We start from the raw sequence: 26,566 nt of genomic DNA on the forward strand, positions 1-26,566 counted from the left end.
TGTGAGAGGCGCCTCCTCTCTCCTTTTTATAACATGAGCCGCTCGCAGTAGCCGCTGGACTCGAGTTTGCCGCTCTCCTCTCCCCTCGCTCACTGGATTAAAGCCTGCTGAGACCAAAGCAAGGAAGCCAATGCGAAGCAATCACGAGAGGTTTGCTTACTTATTTTGTTTCTTCTTGCTCTTGATTTAAAACACGATCCGGGCTAGCTGAAGGTTCTGCTGGTGCCCGAAGAGTTGCTCTGGACAGACTTCTGCTCGCTTTGCCTGGAAGCCTTATCTACCCGCCCCTTATCTCCTAGTTATCTTGCAAAGGGAGAGACGTATTTTGTGCCTGTCTGCAAGGGGGGTTTGTGTGTTGGGATTGCTATTCATGTGGTTATCTTAAGAGCCCCGAGGTGGTTTGGGAAGCTCAGAGAAGGAAACGTGCGCGTCCACTTTTGTTGCTTGAGCGGCTGACACTTCCCCCTTCTCCAAACTCTGTCTTTCGCTTTCTACCCTTCGCCTCCGAGGACTTGGGGCTGGGCTGGGCTGGGGGTGTGTGTGGCCTGTTTAATGCTGGCTGCTCCCGCTCGCGGTGTGATCTCCGCCGGGGGCCCCAAGTTGTCTGACGTGCCGCAGTTTGCGTTTGTTGACTGTGGATTGGTGCCATTTCCAAGGTGTGCTATTGTGGGGCTGGACTTGCAACTCCACAGGCCCCGAGTAAGTGGCGCAGGCTGGCACCAGCTTCCTCCGAAAGGTACATGCCCCTCGCCCTTAGTAGATCACCTCTCCTGGGTGGGCTTTGCACATCCGTCCCCCCGTCCCGTCCCTTTTGCGACCTTTTGTCTGAAACAAACAAAACTGAGGGAAAGACACGGATTGATGCAACGCCGCGTGTCTGTTTCCCAAGAGCTAGAGAGAACCTGACCCGTGCCATTGCTAATTGCTTTCCTCGTGGGAGGAATTCAGATGACTCATGCATCGGAAAATAAGGAAGGGGCGCGTGGGTAGCCCACAATAAACAGCGCTCTCCCCATCCCTTTCCCTCTCGTTTTCGATCTGCAACCCAAGATAAGGTGGGAAAGCTCAGCCTGGTGCCCTGCTCCCTGCCTACTCTACCTATTGCTGGGGGCAGCTGAGCTCGGGCCGCTAGCGCGCCCTGCTAGGAGGCTGCGAGGGTGGGACGTGGGGCTGGGGGGTGTTAATGACCTTTGCTGGCTGATCTTTATTCTGCCCGGGAGCCAGACAACGCCGCAAAGCGACAGGAGCGATTAGAGGGTCCCCTCGGCTCCCAGCCAGCGGGTCTCACAAAGAGGGAGACGCTGAGGTCTGTTTGCTAACTGGATTTTTTCTTCTCTTTTGTGCCCCCCCCCCCCCGCGCCTTCCCCTCCCTATTCCCCCCTCCCTTCCCCAGAGGCTAGACGGGGACCTGGATGGCCCTGACTGACGGCGGCTGGTGTGTGGTGAAGCGGTGCGGCGCGGACGCTGGCGACTCCTCCTGCCCCTTCCCCGCCAGGGAGCCGGGCCCCTCTCCTCCTTCGCCGGCGTCTTCCTCCTGCTGCTCCCCGGGCGAGCGCGGCTCCTCCAAGACTCCTCAGCACGAGCCCGAAGGGACCCGGCCTCCTCCTCCCGCCGCCGCCGAGGGCAGGTCCCTGCTCGCCCCCTACGTGCACTTCGGAGCCCCCCACGCGCCCAGCCTGCCCAGCTGGGAGGACATCCTGCTCTTCACGGATTTAGACCAGACCAACAAGCTGCTCTGGTCCAGCCGCGGCTCCAAGCTGAGCCCCTTCGGCGCCGAACAGCCCGAGGAGATGTACCAGACCCTGGCGATCTCGGCCAGCCAAGGGCCGCCGGCCCCTTACGATGGATCTGCCGGCAGCTTCATGCACTCCACGGCCAGCTCCCCGGTCTACGTGCCCACCACCCGCGTGGGCTCCATGCTGCCCACCCTCCCCTACCTCCAGGGCAGCGGGGCCGCCCAGCCCAGCCACCCGGGCAGCAGCCACTCGGTGTGGCCCCAGCCGGCCTCGGAGAGCCCCTCGTACAGCAACGGCAGCGGCTCGCATCCCTCTGGCCGCTTCCCTTACTCCCCCAGCCCGCCCATGGCCAACGGGGCCTCCCGAGAGCCGGGGGGCTACAGCAACAGCCTCAATGCCAGGGACCAGTACAGCCCGCTGGGCAGGCCTCTGAACGGATCTTACCCCGGCCACTACCCCTCCTATGTGGGACCCCAGCTCACCCCCGCCTGGCCCACGGGACCTTTTGAGAACTCCATGCTGCACTGTCTGCAAAGCCGAGCCACCCCGATCCCGGTGCGGGCTCCCAGCGCAGGTAAGAGCTCCCAGGCCCCGCCACAGGCTTGGGTCTGTGTGAAGGGCCGGCCAGGCTCTGGGGGGATACAGCAGGAACGAAATGACTCCAGGGGGGAGGGAGGGAATTCCCCGCAAGGGAAGGGGAGCTGGGGCGGCATTTTTGTGTGTGTGGCCAGCCTGTGTTTTCTGCTGCAAAGCTGGAACTGTGGTTGTGGAGAGGGGAGGAAGTGACAGGGAAGCAGATGGCACTGAAGTAGAATTATTAGTTCCTATTTGTGTATCCTTTGAGGAGGAGGATTGGAAGAGGTCGGTGTCTTTGGAGAAAATTTTAAGATCCTGGGGTGTGGGGTTTGTTGTTGTTGTTTTAAGGGGGGGATAAAATTGCTAGTAGAAGCCGTTTCATTAGCATAAACATATTCTTTGAATGAATATGCATAAAGTTTGTTAAATAGGAATCCTGAAAGGCCGCTAACCTTCAGCTGTCTTTTGGAATAAGTTTTCTCTCCTGAGTTGTGTGCAGGGACAGTGGTTTGGAAGGGATCAGTGGAAGTATTTTGAGACCCCTATTCTTTTGGTGTTTTTGAATGGTGTGGCTTTTGGTGATAATGGCAGGCAGGGGGCCGGTAATACAAAAGTATCTTTTGGAATAAAATGAATCTGAAGAAGTGAGGTTTTTATACCCACGAAAGCTTATGCCCAAATAAATCTGTTGTTGTTTTTTTTTTTGGAATAAACATTGCTCCCTTTTTGTATTTTTTTTAAATGGCATCAATTGGAAGTATTTTAATCGGCGTTTTAAGCCTGGTCTTTTTTTTTTTTTTTTTTTTTTAAGAAAAGAAAAGAAAAGAGTTGGTTAATGTAAGTCGCTTCCAGATGTCTCTTTCTTGTATATTCGTGCTTCCCCGTATTAACATAATTCGATTAAGAAATAGTGAAAAATGCAGTGTAAATTACACCTTCTATTCGAAATAAACGATTCAGGCACATTACAGAGATTTGCTCAATGGATGTTTGTGATTTCCAAAGGCAAATCCAAAACCAGTTAATGTTAGCCATTTTAAAATTAAAATCAATGGGAATTTCTGTTTTAAAACCGCTGGCACAGTCAGGTTCCCAGTGGCGGAATTTACTGATGTCAGCGTCTTTTTAGCAAAAGAAATTATGTGTGTCATTACATTAACTGTAGGGCTGAAGATTGAGTTACTTTGCGATGATTTTTGGTTATTGCAATCTCTTCAACTTCTTTCACTCAGAATATAATTTTGCGCTTGCTTTTGCCTATCACACTACTAGTAAATATTTTATGCACATGGATTCAGTATCATTTTCCTTCTAAACAACAGACGGTACCACCTAAAAATCTTTTCATCTTCGATAAACAACCCTTCTCCAGTCCTCCAATGCAACATATTTGATTTAGGCATTTTAAGTCCCACTCTCATGTTTACTAACGTGACACAGAGAATGAAGATGATTAATTTTTTTAGAGATAGCAGCGAAAGAGCAAAGCAAAGCAGAAAACCCTCTTCTCGTGCAACACGAACGTTGAGTGTCAGGACTTTAAAAGTTAAAGTGGAAAACACGGAGATAACCGGCCTGGATCAAATCCTCAAGGATGCAACCATATCATCTGCCTAAGGAGAGGGCTATGGGAATGGAAATTCTCATAGACAAATGAAGGCGGAGGGGAAAAGGCTCATGGATTTGAAGAGGAAGGAAGGAATGGGTAATCCTAAACAGAAAGAGATTAAGGAAGAAGGGTTAGATCATTCTGCCAGGAAGGGCGAGTGTCTGTATCACTGATTCTCCTTCGCAAATACCCGATGTACTTTCTTTATGTATTCTGCAAGACACTGATTTGATTTTTGGTTCGTTTACACACCGTGTTAAAACGATTAAGTCGGTGGTATATCGCACCCTGGTCCCTACAACCCTGTCTTTGGAAAAGCGGTGATAATATTATATGAAGTGTAATATGTTTAATCCCTGCCTTAAAACGGCCGGGAAAGTAGTTCCGCTAATTTCACTGGGTATAATTTAATGTTTCTAACTGTTCCCCCATAAACTTCCCCGAAGATGATTTTGTGACCTTGCGACCGAAAAGGTGTGGGAACGTGCAAGGTTGGGGGAGGCATTGGGTGCTGGAGATACAGAGCCTTCAAAACAAGGTTAAGGTCTTATTGTAAAGGAAATAAGAGACTCTAGGCAGGATCCAGACTAGGAACAACCAAAGTGTGTGTGTGTATATCCGAAACACAAAGTGCAGGTGTCCTGGCAGTCACCAAACCTCAAAATCTCCTTTCTTCTCCCCTTCTCCCCAATCAGGTTTAGACTACATTCAGAGTAGCATGTGAATGCAATCTGTTTATAATGTTTGTGAGTGAGGTGATACCTTTTATTGGACCACTTCTGTTGGCGAGAGAGACAAGCTTTCCCGCTTACACAGAGTTGTCCTTCAGGTCTGGGTAAGGATGAACTCTGTGTAAGCTCCAAAGTGTGTGTCTCTCACCAACAGACTTGGCCCAATACAAGCTATCACCTCACACACCTTGTCTCTAATATCCTGGGACCAACACGGTTACAACTACACTGCATATATTTGCGTGAGAAATATTATCGCAGCACAAATGCCTTCTGTATGGTTTCCCCTTCAATTAGCTTATTTAAGAAGATGTCAAGGTCTAGTATATGCTTGATATAACATTAAAATAGAAGCGAATAAACGGATCAGAGTCCCCCACAGTTTGAGGTTCTCTTATGCTATCCCTTTAGTACAAATGTTCATTTATTAAGAGTCCTCTGTAAAGCATTCTTGGAGTTCCCTCCCGCAGCTTTAACTCAGGAAACATCCCCATTGACTTGGGCCTGTAATAATTACGACATTCAATGTTCTGGGTGCTTGCTGTAATACAGTCACTATATACGGATATCACAAATACAGTTTACAATATCTGCTATAGATTTGTGTAGGTCTCCTAATATTTCCATGAACGCTCTTTTATTCCCGGGTAGGAACTCAAAGGAAAGAAATCCGTCTGTTGTAGAGGAAAATAATGGGGGAGATTTGCACAAAGTTAAAAAGTAAAACTTAAACCCCACAACCGATTCCATCACATCACTTCTGACTAATGATAAAAATAGTTTTCTGTTTCTGCAAGTTGGACTCCCGCATTTAAAAAGGATCCAACTATAAACGTTTTATCAAATAAAAAGATCAGCACTCAGAACACATGCAGTGTGTGCAATCAAGCTCTTTTTTAAAATGTAAGGAAAGAGTATCCTGGAATTTTCATAACTTAATGGAGTCAGAATTCTCATAAATAATGCAATGACAGAATTCTCATAACTTGTAAGAGTTTCTAAGCTTTTACTGAACAATTAAGCTATATTCTTTTATTATAGTTATAAATATATCTAGCATGGATTAAGGAAAAACTATTCTAAAGGCTAGAGAAATATCTCCATAGAATTTCTTTCCATAGGTATGAAGGTAACTTTTTAAAGTAAACAATTGGAAAAAATAACTGTTTAACTCCAGTGTCCTTGAAGCCTGAAGCATTTTACTGATTACAGTATTCAATGGCGGCTTTTAGTGCAAAGATTAATACATCTTAGTGATGTGTTAAGAGTTACAAGCTGACAGTGTAATTTGAACTGTGGTCTCTGGACTCTGCCATGTTCTGATTTCATTTTAACTTGTAATTTTTGTAAATGAAGGGAGGAGAAAAATTTGGGAGGGGGGGAAACCAGGGAGGGGGAAATACAATTTCTTTCTACGCGAAGTACATTTAGTATAATCAAACAAGTATATCAAACGCTTATTTGACATTTACAAGATCTCTTTCACTTTAGGGAACACAAAGCTAATATGTGAAACATAAAAGAGTAACCTCATGACGAACAAAGTCAGGTAGAACAGGGCATTAAAAGGGGCGAGAATCAATTATGAAGCTACATTTCTGCAACAATGGCTTCCCCCTCTCTTAAACTAAGAAAGTGATACAGAGGGAAACATTTTAAATGATCTCTGTACAATATATATATATATATATATATATATATCAAAATATCAAGATTGATCTTTATCTTTAAAATATGGAGAGATTAATCAGATAAAGAAAGGGTTCCAGACAAGGAAATGTTTGGTTGTTATAGCTGGGATTTATTTATTCTTTGCCTAACACGTATATCTTTTTTAACTGTTTAATAGTTAATAGAGCCCTGTGATAAAATGTTAGGTGTTTTTCCACTTAGTATATTTCTTAATAATTAGATTTAGTTTCTCACACACCCCCCACACACACACTAAGGTCAAATTTTTGTCTCAACTATAGATTTAGTAAAATCCAATTAGCAAAGACTTTTTTATATTGAAGTTTTAATAAGTCGTAAAGCATTTTTTCCCAGTAAGACTCTAAAACGATCAAACACTTTTGCTCAGTCGTGACTGAGAATTATTTGACAAAAATAACTTCACTTCCGATTTACTATGATTACAGTTAGACTCCCAAGTGGACATTGAAAGGTGGATATTTTGGCAACGAACATAATAGTTTTGCACACCCGCTCCATATTTATTCTGAGTAAAGATATCTCTGCCCGGTGTAAATGCCTTTTAATTTATTGCTTCTTTCTATACTATAAATAAATAATTTAAATAAACACCGCGAGCAATTATGATTGAAAATAGATTCTGGTCAATATAGGCATACAAAAAGTTAGTTAGTAAAATTCTGAAATCCAAATAAGTCCGCCAGACTAAACGAAAATTGGTAAATATTGCACTGTGTGATTTTCATTTTCAAATGTACACGATTGGATCTTTAACTGACCCAGTAGTCCTGTCCTGCGGTTTTCACCACGGCAAAATTTTCGTTGTGATCAACGTGAGAAGGATCGGGCCGCAGGGGGGGAAAAATCCCACCTTGTGGGTTAATACTATTTTTTTAAATAAGGAATTAAAAATGTTGTTCTTCGGTCTCTCTCTGTGTAGAGTTTTTGTGTCAAGGCCCTGTTGATTAAAACATCATCAGACGATGTTTTAAACAGCTGCAGCGGACAGCGCTGACCGAAATGGTGAGAGATTCAGAGTAGTGGCTCTGCGCTGTGTTGTGACCGGAGGAGCTAAGGGCTGGGGGAGGTTCAGCTTGGCCTGGGGATTTAAGATCGCGAGAAAGCCCCCCGGGACAGATGGCAAATGGGTCACTTTAGTTCGTCTGCCAAAGGCGCATTTTGCTGCGACAGGAGAGCCGTGACCTGAGCCTGTGCTAGGCTCCGAAGAGCAAATGATGAAGCAGGTTGGGGTGGGGTATCTCGGTTCAGCCCGGCTTTGCATGACTTCACTTTAAAATGGCTCTGATGAGGATGAGTCAAAGGGAGGAAGCGGAGGGCAAAGCCCGCTGGGGCTGGCAAGTTTCCGTCTTGTTGCGCAATGCCCCGAGCCCTCCCCGCAGAGCGAGCAATCTCTGCCCGCTGATTTCTGCGGCTCCTAAGCCCGCTCCCCCCGTCTGACAGCAGGGGATGGTTGTATTGTTAACTCGCCTTCCTTTGACTGTGTCCCCTCCTAGATCTGCTGGAAGATCTGTCCGAGAGCCGGGAATGTGTGAACTGCGGCTCCATTCAGACTCCTCTGTGGAGAAGGGACGGCACCGGCAACTATCTGTGCAACGCCTGCGGGCTGTACACCAAAATGAACGGCCTAAGCAGGCCCCTCATCAAACCCCAGAAGAGAGTGGTGAGTGAGTGAGCGCCAGGCACAGACGGCTGGGAGCCAGCCTCGTTCCACATTCCAGCCCCCCCACCCCCGAAACCGGAGTCACACCTTTTGAGTGTGAACGGCTGCTGACATCGCAGGCCTTCAGATACCGACCCCTGTTCCTAGGGCTTGAGCCTGCAGTCCTAGCTCCCACAATTTGCCCTTTAGCTCCCCTGCCCACTCACACAGTCCCTGATCCTGCCAGGAACCTAGGGCTCAGTCCTGTTCCCACTGAAGTCTGTAGCAAAACCCCCATTGACCTAACTATGCAGCGACAGGCCTTCATTGCCCACAGCGTTCACTGGAGCCAGTGGGAGCCCACTGTGCTCAGCACCTTGTAGGCTCAGGCTCAGGGTGACCCTGTCCTGACAGGCAGAAAATTAGTTCAACACAGTGGAAAAGCCCCTTTAACGTGGGTGAAGTTGCAGGCTAACCTGTGAAAAGATGTGTTAGCCTTAGCAGGTTGTGCTGTAACCTAGGTTCCCCCTATGCGGCCTTCTTGCTGTCCTTTTGGTGCGTTGCTGCCTGGCTCATCTTTAGGTCATAATTATGTTGGAGCATAAACTGGGGAAATAAGAGTTCACCCTTTGGGTATTTTTTTAAAATTGACAAACCCCCCTCAAAGAAGCAACACAGATTTTAAAAAATACACACTGAAAATACCGGACGTTTCAGTTTTTTGCAATGTTGAAAATTGTTTGTCCAGGGAGCCAGAAATTCCTAAAGACGTACCTTGTTTGTGAAAAGCTCATTTCTCTGGATCTGGGGGATTTTTGTTTATATAATTAAAGGAAAACCAATTGCTTAAACAAGATAAAAGCCTTTGTTTTTTTGTTTTACTGCTAAAAATGAACCATAATTTGTAAAAAATGCACTACAGACACTACAGACCAGAACCCCAGTTTATAATTCAGCACTGGCACTGAAGAGGGAAGGAGTAAATGGAACAAGAGGGCACTGCAGACTGTTTTTAATAAATCTGGGTTGAGGACAGTAAAGAAAGAGAATTCTCCTTTTTATAATTGCCATTAGTGGGATAGTTATAGTAAGTGATGTTTGACCTAATCCAAACCGGTGCTTGGACCCCGGTGTCTGAAGACAGTGTGACAAACTGATCAAGCTTCAAGACCCCTTCAACCACCCCAGCTGTTGCAGTTCCTTCATATTTCTACTGTATAAAAAGAAATGCCATTCTTTGTTAAACAACAATTCTATCACCATCCTCTACAATATTTTCTGTAACTGGAAAAAAAATCACACTTGACGAGCTTTTAAAAGCCACGTTTTCTTCATCATGTCAACATTCATCTGGTGAAGTGCCCTTGAGCCAAAGAATTAATTAAAACCAAAAGTTAATTACTGTTGGATGCTCAATTTCTTAACTGGTTATTTAGCAAATTTCATTAAGTAAGGCTAATTAGCAGGAATAAATGCAGCACATGAGGTCAGATCCTCAGCTGATGTAAACGATCATAGCTTTCCTAATTTTAATGCCATGGAACCAGCCAGATATACCCGAGTTGAGGATCTGGTCCATGGTGTTCCTGGTTTTCACTTTTGTGTGTGTGTGCGCACAGAACACAGTAAATTGCAGTGATTTCAATCTGACCTCAATGAAACAAACGTTTTACAGTGTTCTATGAAAAATATAGTCATAATCTATTCCAAATAAGTACAACCAAAATAATATATGTATGATTGTATTCATACATCTGGAAGTATATAACAAAAAATGGTTTGAAGATGATAAGCGTGTTTTGGCCCTTGTCCTACTGTTACTGAAGTCAGTGGTAAAACTCCTGCAGCAGGAAAGCCAAGATTTTATTCGTTTTAGTGCCAAAACTTTTTGAAAGTTAAATAGTTTTTTAGATAAATTAGATTTTACTACAACAGTGATGCAGAAAATGATAGAAAACAGAGAATATAAAATATATTGAGACTTATGCCAATTTTCATACAAACAAAAATAAAAGAAAACCAAAAAAAATTGTAATAAGATCCAACTACGTAAATTTTAGAAAATGCAGCATATACATTGGGGCCAAATCCTGTTCACAAAAAACTCTGATTTCAACAGTAATTTTGCTTTAGGAAGGTAAGCAGAATTTGGAAGCAGTGTGTATCTTTCATTTTCTTTTATTAATTACCATAATATGACAAATTCTGTTTCAGTACTAATTATTTGCTACAGTTCTATCAGTATTGCCTTAAATTGGTACAGACTGAAACCACAGCTTGGTGATTATCTTCAGTATGCAACCAGTAATGACTTTTAGATTCATAGTTCCCAGTCAAAACAATTATATTTAATTTATAATTCTCTTTACAACCGTGATGTAAAGTTACAGCTCACTACTTAGTAACACAAATGGATAGAATTCAAGAGACCTGACCATAGCTCTGAAAAATACTTATCATTCTGAAAACATTATTTTTTGTTTTCTGTGTGGCAGGTGTGGTATCAAAGGTCTCCAGATATTTCGAGCAAACCAACAGTAAATGGTACAAATGGAAAGGGCGTATGCCCAATAAATTAGTTCTTGTTGTGGACTCTTTCTTTATGGTCATGATGGGCTGAATGCAGTGCATTGAAACTGACTGCTTTATGCAAATCTTTTCAGCCTGCAAACATAGCTAGTCCCTGATTTTTTGACATTGCAATACTTTGTAAAATAACAGATTTATGATGTAGCTTGAATTCCTTGCTTGTGATGAATGTGAAAGAGAGCGCTTGTTACAGGAACTTTTATAACCCATTCACCTTCATTTCACATGTTTATGAGGACTGGCTTCACTTATGATATATAGTCTGCAGTCATAAAGCTCTTTGTTATATGGTTATTTCTGATATAAGATTGCTTCATCTTGGCTCCAAACTCCACTGAAGAGTGTCATAAATGGCTTGTTTATAATATGGACCTTGCTGTCACACACCAATTTACTGACTTCCTAGAACATTCACACACAGAGAGTGAGCACTGTTCTGTAAAGCATGTTCCTGAAGTATGTTGTTTTTCACTTGGTGATAAATATGTTTTTACAAAAATGACACTGTTTGTTGTACATATTAAGTCCCTTTGATATCTGTTCCATATTCCTTTTCCATGTCAAAACAAAAGTTTGCAGCTGTCAGCCCTTCAGGTGAAGTTCAGCTTGTGAAAATTGAGCTGTCTTTTTGCTTTAAACAGAATCCCTGCCATACCGGAATGTTCATTTTTCACTGCTGATGTAGGAAGGTCATTAAAAGAAGCTGATTTTTCTCAAACCAATTTAAGGCAATGCTTAAAAAGTAGGCAATTTAAGGCAGCACAAAAAAGTGCCGCGTCAAAACCATTACTTTACAGTAGCACATTATGAAAAGGGAGAGTGCTCTGAAAGCTCCACGGAGAGACTTATGTGCACTGCCCGGTTTTCATTTTGATGGAAATCTGTTGAAAAACGTTGCCTTTCATATCCAACCTATCAGAGGAAGTGATGAGATCCCGTGGTCTGAACACACAATTGGTGATCAGAAACTCCTGAGTTTTAATTTTGCCTCTCCAGAATTGGGAAAATCACATTACCTCTTTGCATAAGTTTCCTTGTTTGTAAAATGAGGATAATAATACCCACATTTTGGGGTGGGTGGAGGGCTTAATTAGATTAGGTTGTGAAGCAGCTTACAGAAGCTAAATGTTGTTATATTGACTTTGTATTACACATAGCTTTGGTAAACCAGTTACCAGTCTATTCCTTTCTCCAGCTGTTAAGTGGCAAAGTACATTTGTTTGTATTTGTTTGTTTATTTTTTTGTTTACCTGTGCTTGCCCCTAGCCTTCATCGAGACGGCTTGGTTTGTCTTGTGCCAACTGTCACACCACAACCACAACTCTGTGGCGTAGGAATGCAGAGGGCGAGCCAGTATGCAATGCCTGTGGCCTTTATATGAAACTTCATGGGGTAGGCAGCTATTTCAGTCCACGTTTGATTCCTGTTTAGTAGGGGCCCAATCCTCGTATGGAACATTCATTGACTTCAGTGTGCTGAGTGCTAACAGGAGCAGGCTCCACGGACTTGAGTCTACGCTCGTTGAAGTCAATAGAAAAACTCCCTTCGACTTTAACGTTGCAGGATCAGAGCCTAAATGAGGCTATCTTAAAAATTCTGTAAATGTTTGTTAAATTGAAGAATAAGTCAAAAATGATTCAGAATGTCATTTGTTAGTAAATTGTTGGTTATACTTTTTTCAGCAAATGTAGAAAAATAATGTAAGAAAATAACTGTACTGTGAATATAATGGAATCCATTTAGTGCTAGACTCTGGGAAATCTTGTGAGTAAAGTTATACATGTGTATAAGTGTTTGAAGGATTGGGGTTTTAGAATGTATCAATACTTTGTCCAGCATTTAAAAAAAAGAAATTAAGTGATGGTTATAAAACATTATAATCATATCACTTACATGAATTGATTATATTTTCCAAAGCTTTTTTTAATTAGGTAAGTGATATTAATTTTGAATACATATTTTCTGTTTAAAAGGTATGTTAATTGTGCCTTTAATGACCCAGACTCCAAAGCAGCTATTTACGCATTTTCTTGATATAAAGATAACCTTGAATATGATGCATTAGTTCACATGGATAAATACTTAAAAAGAATATATATTACGGTTTAAAGACCCATCCTGCAAGCATTTAGGTCAAGGCCTTTTCATGCACAATTGGAGTCAATAGAAACAGGATCGGGTTCTTCATGTTTATCTGTTTTCCAGAATCAGCCTCTAAATCCCTAGGATCCAGTCCTGTTGTCCTTACTTAGGAAAATCTCCGGCTGAAGTAAATGAGAGTTTTGCCTAAGTAAAAACTTCAGGCTTTTTGGAATCACTGCTAGAACACTGGAAAAAATAGTTATTTTTTGGAGAGTAGAGTCTATATAATCATAAAAATGCTTTAAAATAGTTGATTTCAATTGATTTAGTTGTAGCACCATTTGATCTTATGGTAAAATTTGGTTTCTGCTGAGTGCCGTACATGCAAGTCTTTATGATCCTTGTTGATTTTTTCCCCCCAGGTTCCTCGGCCTCTTGCCATGAAAAAAGAAGGAATTCAAACTAGAAAGCGAAAACCAAAGAACATAAATAAGTCAAAGACGTGTTCTGGTAAATATTGTAAGATAGGATATTTGGATGTAAGCATTTTGTCATATTGGAAAATATTTGTTTCTAATCACAGTTACTTCTGTTGCAGGTAACAATAATAACGCAGTTCCTATGACTCCGACATCCACGTCTTCTACTAACTCAGATGATTGTAGTAAAAATGCTTCCCCTAGCACACAAACTACAGCCTCTGGGGTAAGTGATAAAATAGTATCTTTATTTGTAAGCAAGCTGATCACTGTATAATATGTTATCTCAGCTTTTATCTTATCTAGCAGTACAATAATCTAAACAAACTTTTCAGTTTTGTTAGCTGATACAGGAGCAAGAATTTCTGAGGAAATTACATATAAATGTAAACAAAACGACAAGCTGAAGTACTTTACAGACCTCTTAATTAAGATCTATATACATTTTATGATTAAATCAACCGAAGCTTGAACAAAAACATTTTGTTTTGAAGAGTTTAAATTGTTTTATCTTAAAACTGTTTTTTTTTAGACATAATAGCAATGCACAGCATAGTGACAACATCAATAACATTAGTGCACATAACACAAATTCCTTGAATGCTGGCCAGCGTGCATGTATAATTCAAGGCACCACCCATCTCATCTTTTTCAAAAGTTATTTAAAAATGTGTGCATGCATTACGCACACAGAACTCCCTCCCCCGAGCATAATTTTAAACTCCCACTAAAAGCAACAAAACTCAGTCTTGTGGTCTGTATGCCGGCAGGGTGAATTGAGACGTGTGCTTAGGGCCTGATCCAAAGCCCATGGAAATCAATGGAAAGATTCCCACTGGGAGTGGAGGCTGTTCAGCACTTCACAGGACTGAGCCCAGGAGGTCCACTGAACAATATCTTGTTTGTTTCAAACTCGTATTTTCATCTACACACCACACCTTCTTATCACCCCTCTGATCAGCATTTGGGATAATACATACTATAGTTAAAGCTGCAAAGTAGTTTAATTTATAACCTCTTTTATTTATCTACACCTCCCCCCTCCCCACATCCCTGCAGTCTTCTGTATTCTTCATTTACTGTGTCATTTACTTTAAAAGATACCCTTAGCATGGCTTTCACTGTTCCTTTATTAGTAAAAAGAAACTTGTTTATCATAATTATTTTTTGGTATGTTTCCCGATCCAAATTCCTTTCCATGGTTTCTTTCCTGAAATATGCAGTTTCACTGTAAACAAAACAAAACAAAAACAAGTTTTGTTGTTTGTGGACTTATTTACAACGATACTGCTCAGAGATGCTGGACTTTTGTATCTGATGCCATCAAGCAATATTATTAAAAGGCTGTATTTGACGTGAAAGAATTCAGAGAGTTCAAACAATACATAAAATACATTAAAGGAAGGGAAATTTGAAACTAAAACATTGGTCTAAAATGGAAAATGATTGGGTTTCATGCTCCCTCTCTGCCCTCCCCTCTCCCAAACATTTGATAAGAAAAAACACTTAGTTCTAAATTCACCACTAACTTCAGTGAGCATTGGATGAGACCTAAACAAGTAATCTCCCCCTTGTCTATTTTGAACCATGAATGCACATTATAAGAATTGAATCTGTGAAGTAGTTGGAATAATGGCCTGTACTATATATACCCATGTCCACTCATTTGATCTTATAATCTTGTTTGCTATAGGCAGTCAATAATTAACCTGTGAAAGGAACAGGAGAGGCAAGAAGGTGCAAGCAGAAGGTCATGGTCTTTAAGGCTTGATCCTGCTGTCATTGAAGTCATGGGGAGCTTCACCATTGACTTTAATGGAAGTAAGCTCAGTCTCTGGGTCTGAATCAGGGGAGTTGCTGAGCGTGCTCAGGACCTGTGGAAGGCAATGGGAATTAAGGGCATTCAGCATCTCAGATCAATGGAACCGAAATCTGGTCAAATGTAAAAACATTTTATATTAACGCCAAACCTCTTTCTTCCCCTCCACCCATTCTGATATTTTTTTTCATGAGACTTTAGAGCTGATGGATTGATGGCCATTCTCTATTATCAGAACAGGTACAGCCCAGACATTAGCAGTGCAAACTTCCCCCTGCTGATCTACGGGCATCAGCTGGAAGAACTGCTCATAGGGATGCCTATTTAGTCCTCGGCTTGTCTAGCAAAAATATTGTCATTTAGGGCCATCTGTGCTTTTGGTGTTTTTGTAATGTGGACACTTGTTCACTGGGAATTATAATGAACTATATATTCTAACAAACTCATTCCATGTAGCTCACTGTACTGACACTTTTTTAACTGCCCTAACTCTTCTTCTTTGAGGAGTAGAAAAATGCTAAATTGACAAAAAAGAACCAAAATACATTAGGGGAAAATATATGAAGTTTTAGAAACTATTGCCTGAAATTCATAGAAATGTTATTGCTAAATGAATCATTTAGAGAAAATGAATTCCGTTGCTGGTACAAAAGTCATTTGTTATGCTTTTGCAAGGCTGCCAAAAGAGTTCCTAGCAATGTGGAAATCTAATGGAAATGAAATTCAGCAGAATTTGTGTCAGCAACATTCATTTTCAGCCCTACCTTTTCCATTTCCTTTAAAAGTAAAATAATGGGGCTGGGGCAGGGGGGCGGGGGAGAAGGTACTTATTCTCTGAAAGGCAGTTACTCAGCTGAGCAGCTTTGAAACTGCACATTTCATACAGGGAATTTTACTGGCTGCCAGCCTTGAGGAAAGATAATGGCTTAAATGTTGGTTTTATGCCCCTAGTTGAAGAAGTTAAAAAAATTAAAAGATATGATTGATTAATAGTAATGGCCATGAATTATAATATTTGGATCCAGCTCCAGACTGAGAACATCCCAAAGTTTGGAAGTGTTTGCATCTGAGCTTTTGGGCTGACCCGTTATAAAGATGGGGGCTCTTTGCAAAATTCACATCTGGATGTAGGGGCTTTAGTTTGGGCCCATTTCTGTCTTTCTGAGGCGTATAAGTACTGAGTTTTCTCCATTGTTAATATGGAACAGAACCATTTACAGGCTATATGAAGTTGCTTTATATCCTCATAAAAGAATATTTGAAACTTTCATACTGCCTCTATATCTTGAGACACGTCATCCCACTGATGCTCCCCCTTAAGTGCGCAGAGGAGAAAACTGCACACAACAATATGCTGAAATACACTAATATAAAAGGCATAGCGCCCCAGTCCACATCCTTCTGTAGATGTGCAGAGGCTGCAGTGGGCATGGTTGCCAGCAGTACTCCATTACCCCTTTAGGACAAAACACAATGTAAGGACTGTTACAAAGTCTGCTCTTTATGGCAATAGATGGAGTCTCCATGAGCCAGAGCTGATGTCAGTGAGGACGCAGCAACAATGAAGGAATTCTTCCTTCAGAAAAGCATTGGGCCCATATAAGAGCTGAAAGAGGCCCTGAACTCTGTGGCAAGAGGTGCCACTACAGCACTGCTGCCCAACCCCTTATTTTCACCTGGCATTGGGATTGCTCTGGCCATTGTATTTTGGGCATAAAATATGGCACACTCCTATAGCAAGTTGTCTGGATGATGTAAATTCACATCAGAGCACAGCAGGCAGGGCCCCACTTCTCCCTCTGCCACCTGTGCAATGAACAGGAATCTTGATGTCCCAGTGGGAACCAATGTGCACCACAAATGGTGCCTTGTAAAGCAGCTTGGATCGTGTCCAGAAGTGCTGTCCTTTACATCTGTTTTTTTACTTTGGGCCAGTAGAGAGACCACGCAGGGTAGCCTCTTCTGCCTACTTATACTCCCTTGTGGAATAGATATGATCACCTTTCTGCAGCATGCCAGTACTTTGTGCGTCCAGTGTCCATGAGGAGCAACGGGGCTTGCTTTCACGGGGACCATGACGGTGCTCTACATTTTGTTGCAGCTTATGCTCCTGGACAGCACTTCCACTCTTTTGAAGTTCAGTCCGCATCATGGATGGACAGAGACTGACCGGGTCCTTTGTCTATTGTTGTCCTGGTTATGATAATTTTTAAGCATAGCAAGCCAGTTATTGCTCTCACTTACATCCATACAGCCCAAGCAATATACTGGAACTGAAGAAATCATTCCTGTTTATCTGGTAACTGAGTGGGTGTGTTTTTATGCAGTTGTATATAGATATGATACATTTGTTAGTCTCTAAGGTGCCACAAGTACTCCTGTTCTTTTTGATACAGACTAACATGGCTGCTACTCTGAAAACAGTGCAATTTTATGAGTCTGTGCAGCAAAAACGGTACTCAACGCAGGGTAATTTAAAATCTTAGGGACATTTTTGTTTGGTTGTTTTTGTTTATTAATGCATGGAAATGAACACAAAGTTTTCTCAGAAGGGCCATAAAAATAAATATTGTGATAGTCTAATGTAGGGCCTTGTGCTGCAGTCCTTGTGAAGGAAAAAGTCCCATTGATTTCACTTGGAATTTTGCTTTTAGAAGAACTTCAGGATTGGGTCCTTAGAGTGACAATAGCATGGACAGCAGTCTTGCCAGGCTGAAATATTGGCTCTCTTTTGGAAATTAATAACATATTAACCATAGATTTATGTTGGTATAATATAAAGGAGAGATTAGAGTAAATGTAATCTTACACATTTGTAGTATAAGCAAAAGGATTAATTACACCAGCATTAAAAATGTAATTTTACATAGTGGTAAGTTCACTGAATCAACAGAATTCCGTTGTTGTTATATTCATACTTATTTTTAAGTCAATCATTATTAAGACGATTACAGCAGGAAAGGAAACAATAGTATTCAAAAGAAGAATATTCAGAGGAAGTGCTGTGGGTAGGCGGGCTCACAGGAGGGACACTGAGATTAGAAAATTAAGGGAACCCCCAATCTTTACCAAATCAGGTTTTGTGTAACAAAGAACTTTTGTATTCTCACAAGATAAAATTGGCAGCAGATTTGTAGGCTTTAGTGTAAAAAATATATGTAGTGGTGTCTGTCTGTATCTTATATTGTGCGGGAGAACTATAAGCACAATACCAGTTAGGCAGAGGATTCACTACAACTTTGGGATCCCACCCTGCCACTTCAAATTTCTTGATCTTCCTTCTCCAACTCTTCCAGCCTGACTCTCTTCAGTTTCTGCCTCTTGGACAGAGTCTCACTCTCTCTCTATGCCAGGGCTGCTCTGAATTTGTCCCCAAAGACAGTCACATGGGGTGGAATTCACATGGGTAACTTAGACTGAGCGTTGCAATGCCCCACGTTTAGGTGTCATGCTGCCAAGTGGAATTCTCTACCCTGAATTAGATAGAGAATCAGGCTTCCTATACAAGACATGGGGAGAGTTAGGTGCCTAATAATGGGATTAATAAAAGCCAGCTCGCTGGGCAGAGAGCTGTCTAAGCTAGCCAGTAGGAAATGCAAAGGAGAGGTAGTCACCTAAGCACCACCCCTCCGAGCGAGTGAGGTGCCTCCCTCCACTTAGGAGTCACACTTTGGATCCTCTCCTGGAATCAAACATCTAAGCCAGGTCAACTCTGTCTCCAGTGGTTAGAGCACAAGGTCAGGATGTAGAAGACCCGGTTTCAGATCCCTGCCCAATGTGAAGCAGGGATTTGACCCCAGGCCTCTTACTTCCTTGGTCTATGGCAAAGTTCCCAAACTTTTTTGCTGCACCGACCTTTGGAGATTCATGCTCCATGCACACCCACCTCGGTGCAGGGAAAAGGCCCAAAGTGGGGAACTTGGATAGTGCTGAGTTCAGAGACGCCCAGGAGGTCGGGGTGAGGGGGAAATCCCCATGTGACTAGTGAGCTCCAGGGTGCCTCCCCTGCTAGGGCCAAGGGGAGGGGCCTGTGGGGAAAGCATGGATCCCTTGGGGTACCCCAAGAGCTACTTAGCCTAGGGGTAGCTTTTCAGCCCTATAGGGTGTGGGGGAAACCAGAGCCACTGGGTATGAGGGGATTCTAGTGCCTGGCCCTTCAGTGGGCAGCAGATCCAACCTCAGGCACCAGCCCTGTCTAGCCCCATTCTCCATGGCAGCAGCAGAACTCCCTGGTCTCCCATCTCCACCCAGCAGTGCTACCACCTCTGTACCCAGGCCCTGCTCCCCCAGAGCAGCTCCCCCCCGGCTGGCCTGTCACCCCCCCAGTAGAGACCCCATATTCTCATGCCCTGACCCCTGATTTCCCAGCAGAGCCCTCCCCTTTCCAGTTCCCCATCCCCACAGTCACAGCTGTGCTGTGCACAGTGTCAGACCTGGGGCTGCCCAGGAGGCCCTGGAGGATGGGGGAGCAGGCGCTGCCCGCAGCCCAATCCACAGGAAGATGCTGGAATCCAGGGACCAGCCTTCTACCCACCCCCCCAACCCCAAGGCACTCTCATCCTCCTAATAAACTCATCATGCTCTTCCGCCCCTGAGGGGGGCACACCCCACAGTTTGAAAACATATGGTTTATGGAGTCAATCTCTCTCCTGCTAGCCCAAAGAGTACTTAGTTATTTTATACACAGGGAAACAGCTTCAGCGGAATACCTCATAGCCCAGTGGTTAGGGCACTCATATGGGAGACCTGGTTTCAAATCCCTGGTCTATATCAGGCAGTGGGGGGCACTTGAACCCAGGTCTCCCACATTCTGGGTGAGTCCTCTGACACCGGACCTTTTGGTGTAAGTGTGGTGGCACCTCCATGGGTGTTGTCTGTGGGGCCCAATCTGGTAGATGAGCTCTAAGATGGCCTCTGAGCATGTCTACTAGATCGAGCCCTGCAGTGAGATAAGTAGAAGGCTGCTGGAGCGTGGGTATGAGCTGCTCGGTGTGGTCAGGAATGAGGTGGCTGTGTGCATGCCCACCTGCAGAAATTTAGACCCTAGGGAACTTTACCAGTGGAAGTGTAGGCAGCTGGGGAATTTAGGCACCGACAGGGTTAGGTAGAGGCTGACATGGGTTTTGAGAATCTAAATCTTGGATTTAGCTGGGTGCCTAAGTCCCCCTTGTAAATCCTACCTGTGGCTTCTCTCTGATTATGGAATCCTCAGAAACTCAGGCCCGGATCCAAAGAACTGGTTTTGGAGCCTGATCCTGGTTCCTTTGAAGTCAATGGCAAACTCCCATCAATGTGAATGGGAAAAGGATTGGGCTGTTCAAACATCCCTGGAGATTCCAATCTGGTTGTCATTTTCTATTCGTAAGGCAGGCCTATGCTTCTGAAAGCTGCCCAGTTCTTCTTAACAAACCTCCTTCAATTTTCTTCAAGAAGCTGCAGTTCAGTTGATTATCAATATTATCATCAGACTACAGCAATACAAGTTCAAGCTGTTAACATTTTATTAATAGGAGCCAGCTCCTCAGTTGGTGTGAATTGGAATAGCACCATTGATTTCAATTGCACTCCCATGCTCACTTATACTAGCAAAGAAATGGGTTCAAATAATTCACAATAATATATTTCCTTTGTCTGTAGAAGTTAGGGGACTAATAGCAGCGATGTTTAATCATGAGCAGACCTGCGTAACCTAATGATTCAGCCATGGCCATTTCACCGGCTAAAGATTATTTTCCATGTTTCACTTGGGGAACTCCCCAAATTGAATTTGTCATTCCATTAACTAGGAGTGGCTTTTAAACTAAACTGCCCTGCCCATCCCCCTCCTCACACGTCTTTTCTCCTCCCCCACTTCGTACTGGCTCATTTTAGGAGCTGGACCCAGTCTGGGTCAGTCACTGATATGCAGCCTTCAAGCCGGAAGTGCCTCCGCATTCTCGGTATCTGAGGGAGCGTTAACAGATAAGCCACAAATGGAACACAAAACAGATCTCTCTGCTCCACCCTTGTAGAATTGAATCAGGGAAAGAGTGAATTACTTTTTCCAGACAAGGAAAAAGCAGGTGAGCTGTTTACCCGAAGGAATAATAGCAGCAGGGATAGGTGAATGGGAACCTTTCACACTAATTTCTAGTGTACACAGTCTTTGCAAAACTTGTTCAAATTTGAAAATATTGTTTAAACTCTTTCCTCCCAGGGAGGGTCAATGTATTTTTAAAAATGTCTTTCTGGTTAAAGAGGAACCTATGTTATATATTATAGATATAAAAGCCTCTTCCCAAAAGGTAGGCTGCTCTAAGACCATTAGAGCAGGACAAATAAATGGAAAGTCCTGGGGAAGGAGAGGAGATGCCCATGGATGTGACAGCGCACCACCAAAGGAAAACTTTCTTTCTTTTAAATTTTATATATTGAACTTATTTGTCCTTTATTTATCAGGGCAGTGGGATTCCACCCTCTGCTAGCTAAGTCTCCAGGCCATTTAACATTCTGTTGAGATTACCAGTAAAGAGGCCAATTAGACTGGTTGCTTTTTGTGATGTTCACTTCAAATTGGAATGAGAGCATCAAACTCTTTTCAGATGGGCCACTGACCAGGCATCAGTTAGTAAACCTTGATCACTAATGACAGAACTGGATTTGAATCACCAACCTACAGGTGAAAGGCTCTGTGATCCACATCTTGCCAGATTTACTCAGTTTTTTACTTAAGCAAAACTCCCAAAGATTACAATGCGCATTTTGACTGGGTTCAGTCAAATTGGTTATATCCCATAACAAATAACATAAGCTATCTGCTACCACAAGAGACTTGACGTAAGAATGACCAGGTGGATGAGGTAATATCTTTTATTAGACCAACTTCTGTTGGTGAGAGAGACAAGCTTACATAGAGCTTCAGGTAGGTGGTGTGTAAGCTCAAGAGCTAGTCTCTTTCACCAACAGATGTTGTTCCAATAAAAGGTTATTCCCTCAGACACCTTGTCTCTCTAATATCCTGGGAGCAACATGGCTACCCCAACACTGCAACAACAATTGAAGTAAGGATAGCAGCAGCCATGGTTGCTATCATTCATTCCTTGCACACCCAAAAGTCCTACTGAATTCAGTGGGATTTGCAATGTGGTATTATTATGTGAAAAGGCAGTGCAGCATTCAAACAAATTATTAGAGCTGATGGAAAATTTTCATACAAAACATTTTTTCCATCAGAAAATGGCGTTTCTTTGAGGTTAAAACTTTTTGCGGGAATGTGTCAATTTCAATGACATTTTGGTTAGAAAAAGAATTGTGAGGAAGCATGTTGATAATGTCCAAACATTTAATTTTGACTTCTGAAATGGAAGCTTTATTGGTCTGAAATGATGTTTTGCTTCAAAAATTATCGTATAGTACAATTTTTTTAAGAAAATGAAACATTTTGATTGACCTGAAATGACTTTAAAAAAAAATTTCAGTTCACAGAAAATTTCAAAATTTGGAGTTTTTTGTTTTGATTTTGAAATGTTCGAATTTTCCACTGAACAGAATTTCGGGTTTCGGATCAGTTCTGCAAATTATCCGTAAAATGTCTTTTCAGAGGGGCACGGGATTCTGTTGTAAATAAAACATTGTGAAACGTTTGAATGATGCCAGGGTAAATGGACCTTTTAAGAATAAACTCAATTTCAGGAGTAGCAATAAATCTGCATCATAAAGTGCACTGTTTTTGATCAGATAACATTTATATCACCCTATAAATATTTATAACAGTAATATAATTTTGTTTTACTGAATAGCAGTATAATATATAATAAATAAAACATAAAGATGGCAGGAGAAATAAGCATACTTTCTTGTGTTACCTATATAACTGGTTGGTGGTCAAAGTCAGATATTCTGAATTATTTTTTATTAATGGATACTTTCTGAAGTACTTCCAAAGACAATTCTTCTTCAGGTTATACCGATGGACCCTCACTAACTTTCATGAGCTCAACTGAGGGGGAAACTGGACCCAGTTTACCATAGGCAGAAAATATCAGCTGACCACAAATACCTCTTTCAATGGAAAAATAAATTTACCCTGGGACAAATTTGTCTCTACCAGGGGTGGCTCCAGGCACCAGCGCACCAAGCACATGCCTGGGGCGGCAAGTTGCGGGGGTGCGTCCTGCCGGTTGCTGTGAGGGCGGCAGTCAGGCTGCCTTTGGCGGCATGCCTGTGGGAGGTCCGCCGGTCCCGCAGTTTCGGTGGCAATTCGGCGGCGGGTACACCGAAGGCGCAGGACCAGCAGACCTCCCGCAGGCATGCTGCCGAATCCGCGTTATCAGCGGACCTCCCACAGGCGCGCCGCCAAAAGCAGCCTGACTGCTGTGCTTGGGGCGGCAAAATACATAGAGCCGCCCTGGTCTCTACTGGTGGATCTTGCCACCTATCACCATGAAGACTCACAAAGCATTGTGGGAAGCTGCACTTGAACAAAAGTGCAAATTTCCATAAACATTTAGGCGAGTTTCTGCTTTCTATATATGAGAACTGCTGGTTTGGCGCTGCTCCAGGTGAAGATCGGAGAGATGGGCCTGAGGGAGGTTTTCCTTTTGTGTGAAATGATTGGATTAAATATGTGTACTTTCCACTTAAATAATGGGCAGGCTATTTCCGCAGTCACACTGTCAGATATTCCCTTTTATAGGAATTTGGTCCAACAAGTATCCATTTACAAGTAAATTAAGATTTTAAAGTCAATTTATCCAAGAGTTAATTTCTCATGAAGTCAGCTCTTAAACATTTCCTTTATTAGGTGAAATGTTGCCTCTTTCTCAGTCTGGCACTGAAGTTTTCCTTTTCAGCAGATCTCTTAGGCCGCATGGAAAAAGTGGATTGTTTTTATCTTTGCAACTCTCCGTTTCTCTGTTAAAATAAATGGACTGACGATTATTAGATTTCAGAGTCACATCCACCAAACCTTCCCTGTGGTTTGTCTCACTGATTTAGATCTTTGTAGGTTGCAGTAGATGGGAGGGTGAGAACTTCATGATTCAAGCTCACCATAACCAATCCAAACTTTATGGTAACAGCAAGGATGGAGCTAAGACCCTCTTGGTTCGAAAGCATAGGCCTCTGCCACTTAAGATAAAAGTGAATCTGTGTTAGCTGTCAGCAGTATGGGGATGATATCATACATTTGAGTGGTTCTGGCCAAGACTGTGAGAAGTGACTAATTATTTTGGCTACATCTATTTTTGGGTGCCCACTTTCTGAGGCATCTAAAATGAGTCTGATTTTCAGAAAGTTCTGAAAACCCACTTTGTGAAAGTCAGGCCACTTAAGTTGTCTCAAGCTAGGTACCCAAAAATATAGGCACCCAAAATCACTAGCCACTTTTGACAGGTTTCAGAGTAGCAGCCGTGTTCGTCTGTATCCGCAAAAAGAACAGGAGTACTTGTGGCACCTTAGAGACTAGTCTCTAAGGTGCCACAAGTACGCCTGTTCTTTTAGCCACTTTTGAAAATCTTGACAGGTGATTCCATCCAGTAGGGGGCACTGGTACACACACATCCAGGCACTAGCACATTACAATCTAATCATACTAATATCCATTTCTTTCGGCTTGTCCAGCTCTCCCTTTTTCTGGTAGATTTCCATCTTTTGAAAGATAATAATTTAATATTTCCCAAATACTGATAGCTTTTGAGGTGGGATGATGCCAACAGAATGGTCCATTATATACTGGGGTGAATGTGCTGGCTGTCCAGATGTTTTTTTTTTTTCAATCAGAGGTTTTGAGGTACAAGAGTGGCAGAATGGGGTCAAATCCTGATCCTTCATACAAAGCCCCCACGCAAATGGGCTCTGCTTGGAGTCTGGTGCACGCAGTGGACGATAACATTTCTGCAGAATTCTTGGCTTTGGAAGCATTGCAGATAGAACACTTACTTCTAGTAGCTTTCATGGAGCTTTGGCTCCATTTTTCACAAAGGCAAATTCTTTTCAGCTCTCCAGACTCCCGATTTGTTTAATTGATAGGTCTGAGTTAAAGCACACTTATGTTTTTTTTCCTGTTCTCCAGGCGGGTTCTTCAGTGATGTCTGGCCAAGGAGAGAGCACCAGCCCTGAAGGCAGCACACTCAAGTATTCAGGTCAAGAAGGGCTGTATACAGGAGTCAGCCTGACCTCCACAGCTGAAGTTACAGCATCGGTGAGACAGGATTCCTGGTGTGCCCTAGCTTTAGCATGATTCAGAGAAGATGAAGCTGGATACCTGCACTGGGTTGCAGCCTTTAGACGTCCACACTTGTTTTTGTTTTGTTCTATTTTATCAGGCAGTCTGAGCAGCAGGGAGAGTGCTGGCTAGAACATTCCTCTGATGTTGTTTTTGTGCCTTAATGATAGAGGTGTTTTTTCCAAAGAGGTTCTGCCTTAGCATCCAGCTCCTCATCTATGCAAGAAAAACAAGGGAAAGTGAACCTCTCCCAGGGTAAAATGAATACAGCCAAAAAGAGCACCCTAGAGCTTTTGTAAGGTTCCAGAAATACATCTTCAAGAAATCCAGCAATGCTGCCTTTTTGATTGTATGTTTGTTTTCACTCTCTCACCTCTCCAAAGAATTTGATTGGTGTAGTCATCTTTTGGGAGGGAGATAAGGGAAGCATTTGATAAGGGATAGTGAGATAAATTTAAGAAAGCGCTAATGTGCGTATTGCTTGTGCCAATGCACACATCTTGAACTAAATCTTTGATGCCCTCTCACAGGTCAGTTCTCTTGTTAGCACTGTCTGTATCCAGTATGCCTGCATTACTCTGTCATTTTCCTGCATCAGAGTTCAAGTACACCCCTGGAGGAAATCACAATGTTTGGTACAAGTCTCTCAAGGTCGAGTCAGTTAATGAGATCTTTTGTTTTAAAATATTTACTCACTTTGCAAGACTGCATTATAACTTTTAATGTACACTGTGACTGAGGTTTATGAAAGTTCATATTTTGTGACTGAACTCTATATAGTCAGTCAGAATTTGTAAACAGGGTAGCAATCAGATATTTTTCTTCCATATATAAAATAATTTTTTTTTTAAAAAAGAAGTGCAATTTGCGTTGCAGCAATCAGTGTTAAATCATTTGCATAAGATTTAACAACAGTTTTTATATGAATGAATGAATGTAAACATTTTAACTTAATGGTACGTAAATAATTTAAAAGAAAAAAGTTAACTAGGCATCCTTATGCTTTTTTTTATTGCAGCAAAAACATCCCACTTTCTGTATTTCCAGTTGTTAAAACACAGTTTTCAAGAACAAACCTTCTCTCAGGAAAAACACCCTTATCCATTTGCTCATAACTTTTGTGCAGAAAAGCAAACGCATCCCCAGTGTTTTGCCATTGAATAAGTATGTGCTGGAAAGATACAAATTGCAATGAAACGTTACTACCTAACTGATACATATGTAAATACTCCATAAGATATTGAGGCATCTTTAAGATTTAGGATGCAATCTGTATAGTGACTGACCCATAGTTAGGTTGGTTTACATTGTTTTTTAAATGGGATGTCATTTGGAAAGTTGTTCTTTCATCAGAGCTTTACAAATAAAAGGGTATTGTTTTTTTCTGTA

General features: G+C 42.4%; 1 protein-coding gene across 4 annotated transcripts; it reads left to right on the forward strand.

The window, feature by feature from the left end:
* Window positions 1-26,566, forward strand: GATA6 (GATA binding protein 6). Of its 4 annotated transcripts, none has more exons than XM_005309480.4 (7): window positions 3-150; window positions 1,394-2,310; window positions 7,859-8,025; window positions 11,860-11,985; window positions 13,098-13,185; window positions 13,274-13,380; window positions 25,025-26,566. In XM_005309480.4, exons 2-7 carry the CDS (start codon window positions 1,413-1,415, stop codon window positions 25,190-25,192), a joined length of 1,554 nt encoding a protein of 517 aa, XP_005309537.1. In that variant the 5' UTR covers window positions 3-150; window positions 1,394-1,412; the 3' UTR covers window positions 25,193-26,566. The 4 variants fall into 4 exon arrangements, with proteins under 4 accessions (XP_042710758.1, XP_005309537.1, XP_005309538.1 ...); XM_005309481.4 differs by lacking the exon at window positions 3-150 and adding an exon at window positions 598-736; XM_042854823.2 differs by lacking the exon at window positions 3-150 and adding an exon at window positions 918-1,055.

The sequence above is a fragment of the Chrysemys picta genome, chromosome 2, assembly GCF_011386835.1.
Source record: "Chrysemys picta bellii isolate R12L10 chromosome 2, ASM1138683v2, whole genome shotgun sequence".
Classification (NCBI taxonomy): Eukaryota; Metazoa; Chordata; order Testudines; family Emydidae; genus Chrysemys; species Chrysemys picta.

Coding starts and splice junctions, on each gene's coding strand:
- GATA6 (XM_005309480.4), top strand. CDS start 1,413: ATGGCCCTGACTGACGGCGGCTGGTGTGTGGTGAAGCGGTGCGGCGCG. Junction 8,026..11,859: donor TCAAACCCCAGAAGAGAGTG/GTGAGTGAGTGA, acceptor GCTTGCCCCTAG/CCTTCATCGAGACGGCTTGG. Junction 13,186..13,273: donor TAAGTCAAAGACGTGTTCTG/GTAAATATTGTA, acceptor CTTCTGTTGCAG/GTAACAATAATAACGCAGTT.